Source organism: Malaclemys terrapin, chromosome 17 (genome assembly GCF_027887155.1).
Source record: "Malaclemys terrapin pileata isolate rMalTer1 chromosome 17, rMalTer1.hap1, whole genome shotgun sequence".
NCBI classification, from domain to species: domain Eukaryota; kingdom Metazoa; phylum Chordata; order Testudines; family Emydidae; genus Malaclemys; species Malaclemys terrapin.
In genome coordinates this window covers 3,415,368-3,431,387 of record NC_071521.1, presented here as the reverse complement: position 1 = coordinate 3,431,387, position 16,020 = coordinate 3,415,368, and the positions used below count along the sequence as shown (strand labels likewise).

General features: G+C 41.5%; 1 protein-coding gene across 7 annotated transcripts in view; it reads right to left on the bottom strand.

Moving 5' to 3' along the window:
- The window catches only part of DENND1A (DENN domain containing 1A), a 355,075-nt gene extending 339,259 nt beyond the window's left edge, over window positions 1-15,816 (bottom strand). For all 7 annotated transcript variants that reach the window (XM_054007237.1, XM_054007241.1, XM_054007239.1 and 4 more), the window contains exon 1: window positions 15,706-15,816. In XM_054007237.1, the coding sequence (XP_053863212.1) occupies window positions 15,706-15,722 (17 nt within the window). In that variant the 5' untranslated portion in view covers window positions 15,723-15,816. The remainder of the gene's footprint in view (window positions 1-15,705) is intronic.
- Between the last annotated feature and the right edge of the window lie 204 nt (window positions 15,817-16,020).

Here is a 16,020-nt window from a genome sequence, read left to right as displayed (position 1 = left end):
TGCCATGAGTGCAGGGGACTGGACTAGATGACCTCTCAAGATCCTTCCAGTCCTATGATTCTATAAACATGGTAAATTATGGACATCAACTAAACCTAATAATAAAGCGTTCTTTAATTTCTATAACCATATGTACAACACCGCTCCACAGATGCTTTGAATCAATTTTTCAAAAATATTACACACCGCAAATTACTGCAGCCTAGCACAGAAACCGTGACACACCCCTAACGGAGGATGAGTTAACTGAGGTGATTAAGAACATGCAAGTGCGGAAAGCGCCCAGGCCAGATGGCTTAGCTACTTCCTTGATCTTCTGTCTGACAAGATGCTTAAAAGTGTAATGAGTCACTCCTAGAGGACAACCTTCCCTCTACACTGAGGGAAGCCCTAATATCAGTTATTCCTAAACCAGGAAAAGATGCCACATAATCAGTGTTCCCTCTAATTTTTCCCACACATGTGCGGAATGAATTTTCTTATGTGCACCAATATGGAAGTGATGTGTGATGCACATATTGATATTGATGCACATAACAAAAGTCACGTGGCAGGGATGGGGCTGAGGTGTTCCAAGTGTGGGAAGGGGCTCAGAGCTGGGGCAGAGGTGAGGGCTCTGGGGTGGGGCCAGGGATGAGGGGTTTGGGGTGCAGGCTGCCCTGAGACTACAGCAGGGAGAGAGAACTCCCCCCACCCCGCAGCAGCACCTGGGCTGGGGGAGGAGAGGCGCTTCTCCCCACCACGGCAGCTTTGCCGAGCTGTATTGGGGCCAGGGTACCTCTTCCCCAAACCCAACCTGTCCCAGCTGCGAATGGGGGAGGGGCATCTCTCCCCTGGCCACGGCAGGTCCTGGGCTGGGGAAGGGGCGCCTCTCCCCCGGCCGTGGCAGGTCTGGGGCTGGGGAAGTACCATCTCTCCCCGCCGCAGCCCTGAGCACCTGCACTTAATAGGCTGCTGCATGGCCACGCAGCTTAAAGGGAACTTAGGCCACATTATGTTCCAATTTCACTTATTAATAGTGACATCAATTTATTGGCAAAAGTTCCAGAGATGAGACTGGAGAAGGTTTTAGGTTCTATCATACACCCAAATCAAGTTGGGTTTGTCAGAGGCTGTCATGACAACTTACTGGTATTATAGCAGTGAAATAAGATGACCCTGAGCCATATTAGCCTTAGATGAAGAAAAGGCTTTTGATAGAGCAGACTGGAGAATTATGTTTTGTACTCTACAAAAATTTGGATTTGGACTCCTATTTAGTTCCTGAATACAATCATTATATTCTCAACCAACCTCTCATATCACAACCAACCATGTGACCTTAGACACTTTCAGTCTCTTCTGGGGTACCACTCAAGGGTGCCCACGACTCCACTACTTTTTTTATTTGGTTCTTGGGCCCCTGACAATAGCTACCTGGGCTCATCCAGATATTCAAGACATACAACTTGGTTCCATGGAGCATAAATTGATGTTATATGCGGATGACGCCCTTCTGTACATATCTAAGCCAGAAACCACTATTCCAGGCCTCCTATCACTAATTCAAAAATTCTGAGCAATATTTGGTTACAAAATAAACAGGGAAAAATCAGAACTACTCGAAATCTCCCAATTGTCATATAGTGGGGCTTTTTTGCAATAGAATCTCCATAAGCAAACGCAATTAAGTACCTAGGTATAAAAGTACCAAGAACAATAACAAAGTAGCGAAGATAAATTTAGATCCTGTACTCTTTCAAATAACTAGTGAAACAAATAGGTGGCATCCTCTCTACCTGAGCCTATGGGAAAGAATTAAATGATAAAAAATGAATATTCTGCTTAGGTTCCTCTATATTTAAGCGGCCTATCTGTATATATCCCTCTGTCTTATTTTAGAAAATTTAATAATATTATTAGAGACTGGAAGGATGGGTCAATGCCCACAACTATCACTTAAAAAACTCCAGCTCCCTTATAGCCAAGGGGGGATTTGGGTTCCCAGACCTACAAAATTATTATTATGCTTTTGTCATATCACAGATGTCACTGGTTCCAACAAGCTAACACCCTTATACCCACATAGGTGGGACTCAAACAGATATCAATGCATCCAATCCCTCTTGCAGATCCTCAGTTCCTCTTTTTGTCCTATTGAGAAAAATAAGGTGACTACAGTGGTGACTGCACAAAGGGTCTGGGCCATCCTAGTTAAGGCGTACCAATTTCATCCTCACCATCATGCAAAACACCTCTCTGGGGTAACCCAGACTTGCAAATTGAAGGGAAAAAAATATAATTTGGAAGAACTAGTTGAAGGACACTTAAAGCCAAACCTAGGAACCTTCTGTGTTGGATCTGGCACAAGGTTTAAGTCTTGTTTAGCACAATCTGCTTTCCAAGCCTCCTTCTGAACACAGCCTGATTGCATGAGGCTAAACAAAAGTTCCCAGAAAGGCTTGCGGGACTTAAGACATTTGGGGTGGGGGGCGCAGAGAGATATTGTCAAGATCTTGGTGAACAGGAAGGCATCTGTTTTCCTGGATTCACTGAGGTTCATGGAATGTTGCAGCAGTTTGGTGTATCGGCAGGGGAACGATGGTAGACAAGACAGGGTATTCACAAGTCGCGTGTGGCTGCACCTGCTCCATACTGGTGCACAATATTCAGCTACTGAATATACAAGTGCTATTGTAGATGTTCGCAGCACTGATGCTGGTGCACCCCAGGTTGTACCTGCTAGTTTCTGGATTATATTGGCTCTCGTTTTTATCTTTGCAGCTACCTTTTCAAGATGATCATGGAAGGAGAGGGTGCGGTCGAGTTTCACTCCGAGATATGTTGGAGCGTAATCATGTTGCACATTTTTACCACAGAAAGCTACTTTCACTGTGTTTTTGGCACTCCTATTATCAAGATGAAATGCACTTACTACTCTTTTTCCAGGGTTTGGTTTGAGCCTCCATTTCTGAAAATGATGTTCCATATTTTGGAGGTCCTCAGTTAATGCTTTCTCAATGTCATGGAGGTTTGATGCGTGGATTGTCATGGATCATCTGCATATCCAAATTTTCTTAATTTAGTTGGAGGTATGTCACTTATGTAAATATTTTAAAAGATTGGTGCAAGTACAGAGCCTTGTGGTAGCCTGTTGTTTATGATACGGGGTGAGCTGGTCTCATGACCCAGGTATACCCACACGTGTCTGTTACTCAGCATGGTCCACAGCAGGTGAAGTGTTTGGTAGCAAGGTATAATTTTAGCAAGTTTCAGCATCAGGCCCTTAATCCATACAGTATCATACGCAGATGACAGGTCAACAAATACTGTGCCAGTCTTTAGGGGGGTTTTTGATAGCCAGCCTCAATGTGAGTTGTGAGTGCCAGAACTTGGTCACAATAACTACATTTTGGCCGTAAACCTGCCTATTCAACAGGGATAATTGGCTCAATAAAAAGGCATATTCTTTTGAGGAGGATATGTTCAAGAAGTTTATAGGTTGTACATAGTAGAGAAATTGGCCTATAGCTTCTCGCTTCATCAGGAGGCTTTCGAATGGCAATTACCATTGCCTCACGCCGTATTTCAGGGATCCATACTGTCCTTAAGGTAGCTGAGTACAATGTTGCTAGCCACTGGAGTCCTTTGAGGCCAAGATGCTTCATTAATGAAGAGGAACTCTATTGGTCTGGAATTCTTTGTGAAAGCATGGGAAGGGGAGTTATCACAGCCCTTAAAAGAACCCCAATGACAGCACATTATGGAATGTTAAAAATACTTCTGTGGATCTCAGGCTACGCCTGATATACTGAAAAAGTTTCTATTTTAAATGCACTGGACGCCAGAGAGGTTGTGCAGACGGGGCCCTGTCCTCTGATGTTTGTTGGCACTGTAGCAAAGAAAGAACTCTGATGCATATGCTACGGGACTGTCCAGCAGCCAAGCAGCAATGGAGAGAGATGGACACGAGTGAAAACAGTGCTGAGCTTCAGCAACCAAACCTCAGCTGAAAATTACATCCTAGGTTATGTACCTACTACGCTGAGTTTAATCCATCACAAAGACTTTAGTTCTCCAAGGATTATCAAGTACATGATTTTACAAAAATGGAGGAGTAGGGCTTATGTCCAGAATAAAGCAATGGTATTCAGACCTGTCTAAGTTACCAGCAAAAGAAAAAAATAGCTTATCAAAATAGAGAACAATTTTATTAAATCAAAGAAATTGGTCCCCATCTCTTGATACATTTGGATAAAGATTGCTTCACTCAAATAATGACAGACTTCCACTCCACCTGACTTCTCCTCTTTTTCCCCTCCCTTGTGATGCTCCCCAACCCTCTCTTATATTTTTGCCTATTTGTGTATGTTACCTCCACTCTAGCACGTTATGTCTGTGTAATATTTTCCGATTTTGTATTGTCTGGTCTTGCAGCTTTGACAAGTTGTAATGTCGCATAATTTTATTCAATATCCTGTGAAATGTGCAGTATTTGGTAACATATACAAGCTGTAAAATGTTTACCTTTCTTGTATTTGTTTCTTTATGAAAATTAATAAAAAATAATAAAAAACCAAACCAGCATCAAAAATGGACTGCAATTGTGCTATATTTACAGTTCTGTTGGGCACTGTATTTACGATCTTATAGTGCCTTTTGGTACTGACAGCATTGTTCAGAATTCAGTTTTCTTAAATGCAACATGGCATTAGTCCCAGATTGATTCCATTTAGTAGCCACCTTCTGTTTTTATCTATATTAATAAGTTATGAGAAATTTAAAGCTGACAAGGGAGTATAAATATTTGCCAAAAAAAAAAAAAAAAATGCATGACTATTGCAACTAGGGGTCTCTGTTAGAGTATGCTCCAAATGAAAAGATTGTTAGCTACAGAATAGGCTGAGGATGTGGGATGAACAACAGTATGAGATTCCATTATCCGTTTCACATCGTAATACTTCATTCCCCTTTGACATATACTGCTGCAGTCTTATCTTACCTTGCTTATTCCTACCTTTATGTTTAGCATGTTTCCTTAATTAAAGTTTATACTGTAACTGTAAAAAATATTTGAAATTTTATAATATAATGCCAACAGAGTTTTTGCTATTTTAAGGGGTATGTTTAAGTCTTTTGGTGAAAAAATTGCTTTACACAGCTGGCAAATAAGTACTATACATTGATACATTCAGACAAAGCAGCATTAAATTTTACTTTTTAATATTCCATGACAAGCCTCCATTTATTTCTGTGAACAATGAAATTAAAGTAGTTTTGCCAAGTCAGAAAGTTAGTATCAAAGAGTGCATTCTAACCCTCAACAAGCTAACACCTCAGCAGGAGAATGAAATCATTGTTGGGACTTGCTGAACATTTTATAACTTTTTGTGGAATTAAGGGAACAAGTGCTTCCAAGACTTCACACAGTTCACAGAGGAACTTACCAAATATAATGTAAGCATGCTATATGCACATTTGGCAGACATTACTGTGCATCACTTATTGTTTAAAAGTGCATTCATCTGATGCCAGGTGCTCATTGAGTCCAGACTCTATCCATGCTTTTAGTAATCAGAAAGTTTGCCAGATCAAGAATACAGTAGAACTTCAATAGTTGTACTAAGTATTGGGAGAACCAAGATTGATTACAAAACTATTAATTAGCAAGGAAGAACATAAATATGATTAGAAATATTAAGGACACAGCATCACAAAACTCATTTGGTTCATTTACTTTGACTATTGTTCAGTTTGAAGAAGGTACTGCAGTATATTTTAGAAAAGTGGAGTCTTGTAATACATCAGAGCATGTTAATATGGGTTTTGTAAGGATGGGTGTTAAGATTTGATTAAAAGAAATTTCATGCAGGAAAGGAGCTATTCTCGAGACAACTCACTCCAAGAGAAAATTAAGTTTATCTTTAAAATAATGTATTTATGCGCCTTTTAAAGGCAAAATTCTGAGCTATGCCAATTGCAAATGAAGATTTATGCAAAACAAAACCAGATGAGATTCTTCCCACTGAAGTTAGAAATTTCGAAAGTATAAAAATTTTTCTGGACTCTGGAAGTTATTTAAAATCATTATTTGAATTCTATTAGTTTGCTTACTGGTATAACATTTTTTCTACAGATAAAAATAAACGTTAGGACAGGTAGCTCAAGAGCACATAAATGCCTTCCCTCCTCCCGGCCATGTGGCCTTGGGGAAAAACTACAGAGAGGAGCCAGTCAGAGAGACTCCTGTCAGAAAGGAGCCAGCCAGGGCCACACCTTCCCCTTGCAGACCCCTGGACCCAAAAATGTGCAGGGAAGAGACCACCTTTACTCTGGGGGCAATAAGACCCAGGTGGTGCCTCACCTCCTCCACCCCCACATAAGGAGACCCACAGCAGCAAGTCTCCAACCCCGCATCAACTGACTCAGGCTCACACTATGGGGCTAAAAACTCCAAATTGGGCTGAAGCCCATAGTCAGAGACCCAGGGGTCTCAAAGCCGAGACTCCAGCCAAAGCCAAAATATCTACGTGACTATTTTTAGCCCTGCAGTATGAGCCCACAAACTCAAGTCAGTTGACCCAGGCTCTGAGATTCACTGCCACTGGTTTTTGTTTTGGGGGATTTTTTTGGTTGGTTGGGTTTTTTCGGTGTAGATGTACCCATAGAGAACTTCCTACCGTGTTTATTGGACTGTCTCTACCCTGTGCTGATTGGTTATTTGGTCCAATTCTCTCCCTCCCTCTCGAGTTCATCTTCACTCCACACATGCCTCTTGTCCCCCTTCTCCTATGCCCCATCCTTCTTCGCTTTTCTTTCCATTTAGCTTATCCCCTCCTTAAGTACAAACACACAAACAAAGCCACAAAGGCAAAACAAAAAATGTGGAACTAACATGATATTTGCTGCCATCACATTGTTCACTCTGTTTGTGTTATACCCCTTCTCCAAACCTGCAACTGTCTTGTCCATTTAGATAATAAATTCTTCAGGGCAAGGATGATCTGCTACTTTGTGTTTGTACAGTGCCTAGCACAATGGGGGGCCCATTCTGGGCTGGCCTTAGACACTACTTGTACATGATAGATAACACTGGGAAATAGTCTATTTAATCTAAAAATGGAATTTTCAAAGAAGCCTAATACAGTTAGGCATCCAACTCCAATTGAAATTCAACAGGATTTGGATGCCTAATTCCCTTGGGCTCCTTGGAAAGTACAGCCACAGACTTTAAAGTCAAGTGAAATATAGAAATTTAACTTTTTACCAATATATGCATTTCCTTTATACTGCCCTGGTGTTTTCTGTCGAGAACAGTGGTTTTCAACCTTTTTTCATTTGCGAATGGAGGTGCGGACCCTTTTGGAAATCTTAGATATATGTAGTCTGTGGACCCCCAGGGATCTGCAGACCACAGGTTGAAAACCACTGATCTAGAACAGTGGTTCCCAAATTTTAACAACCTGTGAACCCCTTTCACTAAAATGTCAAGTCTCGCGACCCCCTCCTAAAAATGAACATTTCCAGGGATTTTCTCCTTTACCTGAGTATAAATTATAAAAGCAGTTATCCTGGAAATATAAAATTTATTTTTATGATATGCTTATTACACACTATTATTATTAATCATTACAGTATTATTACGTTATGAAAACAGCAACACTCTTCAAGATCTCACTTTCATAGCCTGTATCACTTTGAATAAACCTGCTATAAGACAAGGCTCCTAGGTTTCATCAAGGAGTATCAGATGTGAAACAGCATGAAGGTATTTAAGAAGCCAACTCAAAGAGCACCTCCTACACAAGCATTCGGGTCTTGAGCAGTCCAGGCAAACAGCGCACGTTACAACAAAGCTTAAACTTGTCTTCATAATAATTTTAAAAACAATACTAGCTGCCTATTTATTTTTAAAAACAGCAAAAAATCTCCTCCTCCATTTCTTATAAGGAGTCTTGAAGTTTAAATCTCCTCAGTGTGATAGATATGCTTGCTTTGACCTGCTTAGATATTGGAAGTCCAGGGGCTCCGGGCCCCGGGCCAGGGTCCCTAGGGACAGCTCTGTCTGCTATTAGGGATTTTTGCCCCAAGAACCCCCTGTAACATTTCATGAACCCCCGTTTGGGAACCACTGGTCTAGAATGATATTAGGAGGCCTCATTTGTTTAGTGCTCTTCATGTTAATGGTCTCAAAGCGAATTACAAAATTACATATATAGGAATCTTTTCACACATCATTTGAAACGCAGTCACCTCTGGAATAGAATGCAACATGGATTTTACAGCACAAAGCAATGCTATGCAACAGTTTAGGATGGACATGACAATGATATGTGGATAACTTTCCTCTTTTCAAAGGAGTAACAACTCCAGTAACGAGAGTAAAACATTCCTTATTAGTAAAATCTGCTGAGACTTGGTAGCATTCAGGCTGCTTTACACTAAACCCCTTTCAGAATAACTACATTCATTCCAGCACAGAGTGACCTGCACCACTGTATGAAATGCTCTGCATGAAGCCTAACCAGTATTTTATCAGTACTACCACCTCCTTTTATTTATTTATAGTATATTTCCAGATCAAGGAAACCAGACAGCCAGTTTGCCTTCTTTCCTGCAGCTAGACATGGACTGAAAGCTTACAGGATTTTTGGCAACTTTCAAATCCCTTTCATGTCAGTTTGCTGCAGCTACTGATCATTTTGCAGATACTTCCTCTTTGTAATTCTTCACTCAATGCCTCATTACTGTATATTTATCTAAAATAAAACTGAAGTGCATGCCCAGGTAAAAAGTAATGTTATTTTCGTGCTGCATAGTCTCCCATATTTACTGGTCTATTAGTTATGAGCAGGGACCTGAGAGGTTAGGACTCCCGGGTTCTGCTCCTCGCCATATCACTTACTGGTGATGACCTTGAACAAATCACCTTGCGTCTAAATACATGCTTTACCCATGTATGAAATAGGCATAAGTACCAGTTTACATTGATTTTTTCCATAATGAGATAATTGTAAATATAATTGCAAGGTGCTTTAAAATCCTTGATGAAAGATGTTTTAGAAATAAAAAAATATTGATTTGTTTTGTGTTCAGTGGAGTTTGACATTAACTTTTTTTGCTTTGCTGTTGGACACCTGCAGGACTCTAGAATCCGTCTTTGCCAATTACTGCTATCCAGCCAAAAGGGAAGACTTCCAACGTTGTTTGCAACCCAGCAAGCAAACTATTTTATTTTTAAATATCTCAACAACAGAATTGTAAATTTTTACAGTAATAGGGTACGTCTATACTTACCTCCGGGTTCGGCGGTAAGCAATCAATCTTCTGGGATCGATTTATCGCGTCTTGTCTAGACGCGATAAATCGATCCCGGAAGTGCTCGCCATCGACACCGATACTCCTGCTCCGCGAGAGGAGTATGCGGAGTCGACGGGGGAGCCTGCCTGCCACGTGTGGACCCGCGGTAAGTACTTTGTAGTTCGAATTAAGGTACTTCAACTTCAGCTACGTTATTCACGTAGCTGAAGTTGCGTATCTTAGTTCAAACTGGGGGGTTAGTGTGGATCAGCCCATATAAAGCATAGAACAGCCTTGAAAAATTGTACTCATCCATTTGCCTGGTGGCATTAAATCCTTCTCGCCCCTGCCAACAGACAAATGTATGATTACAATTTTTTGCACTTTCATTATGATCAGAGCTTGGGAAACCCACATGCCCGTAGCAAGTAGGACTCTTTCCCAAAAGCTTCTGCAGAACCTATGCCTTCAACTTTTTTAAAATTACATTTCTAGCCCTTACAGTTATGAAGGCACTCTTCCAAACATGAGCTGAGTACAAGCTGATATCAAGCTGCCATCCAAAGTCAGCAGATAAGCAAGCTGCAACAGAGTGAAAAAATGAGCATTTTTCATCATTGTTATTTGGAACCGTGAAGGCAAAAGTAATGACAAAAAACTGAGCAATTTCACTCTGCTGGTACTAAGGAAAGCTAGGAGTTGTAGGAGAGGCACTGGAGTTATAACTGTCTCAAACAGCAGATGCTGGGGAAGGGTAAGGAAGAATCTCTCCCTCAGCACAGCAACTTGCAGGCAACTAGTTAAGGGTAAAGTAGTGGAGACCCTCCATCCACCCTCACAGAACACAAGAGACTGAGTGGGGGAGAGAGAAAGCTCCTTCTTCCTTACAGCAGCAAGAGGAGGCTGGGGTGGGGATGGGGGCTTCAAATTTATCAGACACCTCCTACTCAAAGGCTGAAACAGAAGCAAAGTCCAGGGATAAGACCCTCATGGGAATCCTTGCATCCTGAGGTTGATTTGTCCCCTGGATATTACTCCTGGACAGTGGACATCCCCACCATACAGCAGGCATATCAAAAGGTTTGGCCAACTGCTTGCTTTATAGGGTTTTGCCCCACTTACATTTTTCATCATCTCCTCCTCCTCTTGGACCAACCTTTCTCCCCCCCTATGTAAATGGGAGTTTGAAAACAACCCAATTTATAAATGTCTTGATTACATCTTCCTCTTCCACACACACGTTGTCACCACAACCACTGTCAAATTGCAGTGTAATTTCCTGCTAAGTCTCTGGACCTTTATTTAAATTACATTATACTAACCACATTGTGGTCCTCAGAAAATTTCTCCTGAACTAAGAAAGACGGATTAGTATTTGTCAATGCTTCAGCAGCTTTTATCACTTACTGCAGCACCATTGGATGCATCTCATCTGAGCCATCCCCCGTACCCCCACTTCCATATATCCTTTTAATACAATAGGTTGTTACATCTATACCTCCTGCTTCACCTCCCATGACATATTTGGTTTAGGAATTGAATAACTTTCTTATTTTGTAAAAGCAGATACAAAATGACTGAAAGCTCAAGAGCTTGTCTCTCTCACCAACAAAAATTGGTCCAATAGAAGATATTACCTCATCCACCTTGTCTCTCTGATAAAGCATGTGTTCAAATTTGATCTCCTGTGTCTTTGGCCAGATATTAAAGGACTTGTAACATTCCCTTCGCCTTTATTACCCATTCTTAACTGCAACAACCAAGACAACTAAGAAAAAAATCTTTAGACTAACAATTATGGATATTAAATCACTTGTTCTGGAAAATTTAGATCAACTTTAATTCATTTATTTTATCATGAATTACACTGAACAATTGTAATTCAAGGATATGATCAAAATTCTTAGTCCAGAACTCTAACATTCCACAACTATTATAAATTCTTATAGTCAACACGTCCTTATGGCAACTTCAGTGCACCCAAGCTCTTACTGGGAAGGAACATTTTAACTTTGAAAAGGAGAGAAGATTATTAAGATCTGATACTGACGCCCGCTGGAGCCTGCCACAACTCATTTAACCTCTACACTTCAGTTGCCCCTTCTGTCAAATAGGAATAGTACTTAGTTACCTAAACCAAGGGGTCATGAAGATAAGTTAATACTGATGACAAGAGCTATGTAAGTGCCAAATACTATTATTAATAATTGTCTTCTTAGTGCCACACGACCAGAAGTGCACACAAATTATTGACTGTTTACTTGTAGTACACCACTGCATTTTCATTTTTAATTAGCATTCCTATCTATGACACTCACTCAGGTAACAAATTTTGGCTTCAAGATCCACTAAAATCCATTTTAAGCAATTTCACTAACTTCTAAAATTCTTGATAACCAAAAATAGTTCTAAAGCAAAGCATTAAGAATCTTTGACTGTTAAATTAAATGTTCTGAGTTATTTAAGGCCAGTTTTCACAAAAAGTCTAATTCAGCTTAATTCCATTTATCACACCCTCTCCCGTGCTTTTACTTCTGAAGGCATTAGTTGTTGGCACTTTCACAGTTAATTGCCATTATTGTATCCTGTTGCACATAAGTTACTTTTCTAGAGGACATATTTGGACAACAATTGATTCCAATTAATTTTCTCCAAATGTTCATCAAGTCACCCTCTTTACAGTTCAATCATTTATGCTGAAAAGTAACAACTGCATCAGGACATCATGTTTCAAATATCATGATACACTACTGTACTTTATCACACATTTTTATTTGAATTAACAATGTAAACCTCCAATCTCTACATTCATAACAGTCCACGTCATTGGTTCCCATCAACATGTAAAACAGGGGTTCTCAAACTTTTGTACTGATGACCCCTTTCACACAGCAAGCCTCTGAGTGCGACCCCCTTATAAATTAAAAACACTTTTTAATATATTTAACACCATTATCAATGCTGGAGGCAAAGCGGGGTTTGGGTGGAGGCTGGCAGCTCACAACCCCCAGTTTGAGACCCCCTGATGTAAAAGAAAGCTGCTTACTAAGAGGCCACCTGCCATGGTGATTCTGCAATTTAGTATCCGGGTCAAGGTCAAAGCACTTAAAACCCCTGAACTGATTCTCTTTAAAAAGGTTCTCTTACCTGCATACATATTTTGGGGGATATCAACAGGACATGGAACTCGTTAGACTTCAGTTTCTCTTTTAGTCTTTCATCTCACTCAGCACTGCCTTTTGCCATTGTAGAACGTTTTGCATCTGCCCACCGACAGTGTCCCATATTACTTCCTATTGCTTCTTGCCTCTCTACCAACTTTATGTCCTGGAATTTTCAGGTCAGACAAAAAATAACTCTAGTGCAAGTTTATTTTATTTAGTAAAGTAACTGTTTCCTAAATGCCTTGTTTCTGCATGGTTCGGGAACCAATTCTGTTTCTTGCTGAACAACATTCCTGCTAACTTACAGCCAATTGAACATTTATTGATCTCCTCTACATTCCTCCTTACTCTATCCACCGGTTACACAAAAATTACACAATATTTCGTGCAAACTGTCTGCTCCTGTGTTGTTCAAGTACAACACATCATTACTCTAGCTATATTTAATATGCTCCTCTTTCACCCAAATCCCACACTTTCTATTGAACTTTATATAGAAAGCCAATTATTTAGCACTATAAGTCTGAACATACAAGTTTTAATGTCTAACTGGTAGTAAACACAAAAGAACTACTTTACAAACTTTTGCACTTCACAATCAAGAACTATCCAAACCAAAGACTAAAAATCTTCACCATTTTCCTAAAGCAATATTGCACATGTGGGCAGGAAATCCAAAACTGCCATCTGACACAATCAATTAATTTTCTTCTTTGTTTAGTTAATTTCAGATCCTAGAAAAGAAATGAGTACATCACTAGCTGTTTCCTTGCAGGAAAAGTATCTTCAATTACATCCTCCTGACACATAAAATGCTTTTAAAAGAGATGCTCACAACTCAAACAAAACAGAGATCCTGACAGCGAAATTTTGCGTTTCAAAAAATTAAGACACCCATTGAAAATTGTCTGCAAACATTCCCACTAATTTAACAAACAACTAATCTGTTTTCCTTTGTGAGGAAAGATCTACTGGGAAGGAGATGGGGGTGGGGAGGAAATGGGCAGGGAAAGAGAAGAAAAAGAAATTGAGGTAGGAGTTGGAACTACTTTAGATTTTCAAAAAAAGAAGCTGAACACTTTTGAAGGATGGTAGCAACTTGTAAGTACTTCAATTAACTTAAAGTTAACATTTTTCAAAAAATTTAACTGCTAGTTAAATTAACCAAAGTGAATCGAACCATGAAGTTATTTGATGAAATTATGTATAATAATTTCAAATGTGCTATGCACGTCTTCAAAGAGATTTAATATGGGTTTCATGTCTTAATTCAATTTTTTCATTTTTCTGCAGAGAACTGGTAATAAATATGTGGGAACCTAAACAAAAAGAGGACTTGCAAAACTGCAGAAACAAAAATCCATGTTGGCTGATTAACAAGTTTTATTTTCTCTAGCAATGCAAAAGGTGAAAGCTACTTCAGAGAGTATGTTTAACAGAAAATCTTTGGGTGACTTACAGCGGGCTATGAAGCAAGCAGACCTATCTCACGCATTTGGATGGAGATTCCTTCATTCTGCATTCATTTTAAGACCATTTTTAAAGTTTGTCCTTATTTTATTTGGCACCCTTGACAATTTTTGTAAAATACAGTAAAAAAAAGAGACCTCTCAATTACCCCAACATCAAATCAATTCATCCAGCAACAACATTAGCTAAATATTAACCTCTCCAGAAAATTTCCCGAGAGTATTATACCATCAATACCCAACCCTACCCCTCACCTACATCTCCTTATGGATGAGGGAGAAGTGGGCCTTGCAGCACACCTTGAAGACTGACAGACCAAGTGGGAAAGCAACAACTCAAGTTTGAGAGTCCCAAAGGCCATGGGGTCTTAACAGAATGCGCTGTTACCCACCCTTCTCTCACATCAGTGGGGTTGCACTTCAGACACCTGTGCTTACTACAAATCCAACAATATTTCCTTTAGACAAGTAGGTGCTAACCCATTATAAATCAAAAACAAAATCTTAAAATCAACCCAAAAATCAATGGGCAGTCAGAGAGGCTTGTAGAGCACAGGTTCAATATGCATGCAGAAGGAAACATCATTTAAGCGTGTCACCAAACTCTGTACCAGCTGAAGTTTCTGAATAGATTTAACATGCAATCCTATGTAGAACGTATTGCAGTACCTAATCTTGAGGTGACAGAGACACGGATGAAAATTACAATATGTAGTCACAAGAATGGGCACAACCTCCTACCTGTCCATAGATCAAAAACAGCTGACCAGTTTGTAGCTGCTACCTGATGTTTGCACATGCTAAACAAGAAGGGTGACAAATTAGAACTTTAAGCAACGGAACAGGAAAGTGCCCTGAGAGAGGAACAGCAATCACCCAGAGTGCTCTGTAAAGTAAGAGCAGAGCCACCTGATCAGCCCCATTCACCAATATTATTGTACACAAACATGTCAGCACCCTCTGGATAAGAACAGGTTTCTCATGCACAAATCTGCTTCTCAGACATTTATCATCTTAGCTTTTCTAAAAATCTCAATTTATTCACGTTCTTAGTTGTTTTAATCTGACAGCCCTGAATATGAAAGTAAGGCTTACCCAGCTAGCACCTCTGGCAGGGCCCCCATCTTAATGGAATCTGCTGTATGCGGAGGGGCGATAGCAGCAGTTTCAACCCAGGACTCCCCACAGCCTCTATCCCCCCTTCCCTTAAAGCCCCCCCCCCCTTCATCCATATTCACTCCTCATTTTCTAGGCCTGCTGGCTCAAGGCTCAATCCTTCCCTCTAGCCTTGACTAGAGACACCCATCCTAAACAGGGAAGATAGAGGCCTCTTATCACCAGCTACCCCCTTCATCCCTAGCACCTGAACAGCGAGGGTTGCCCCCTGAGGGCATCCCCACCTCAGACAGCCCTGTCCCCCAGGCCTGCAAACAGACAGATTTCTCCCCCAATGATGCACACAAGGGACACCGTCCTCAGTGTCCGGCCCTACACACCCACCATTGTGAGCCCGGCAGGGAGGGGGCCATCCTTCAGGCAGGTGACAAAGCGGATGTTGGGGATGGAGGAAGCTCCCCTCCCCGGGGGCCTGCAGGCGGAGCAGGGGGGCTTCCCCCCTTTGCCCTGCCCTCCCCTCGGGCCTGCGAGCTGCGCAAGGAGGCTTCCCCCCTTTGCCCTCCTCTCCCCTCTCCTGGGGCCTGCAGGCTGGGCTGAGGGGCTCCCCCATTCTCCCCTGCCCTGCCCTCCCTTGGGAGACCCAGCAGCTGGGCTGAGGGGCTCTCCCGGGCACTCACTTGATCCTGGATCCCATGGTCTCTGGGGGGCCGCATGGGCCCGGGCCGGGGGTGGAGGGGCTCGGTGGGCTGTGCTCTCTCCTCCGCCTGCCCCTCAGACTCACTCCATCCCAGCCAGCGCCAGGGTCGCCCAGGCAGAGTCACAGCGCGGCGCAAAGGCTGCTGGGAGCTGTAGTACGGCCTCGGCCCGGCCCGACGGGGCAGCGCGAGGACTTGACTTCCTGGCTCGCCGCCGCGCCTGGGTTGTCATAGCAACGCAGAGCAAGCGCGTGCACATCGTTCAACCGCAGTCAACGTTTCCTGAGGGGAAAGAGG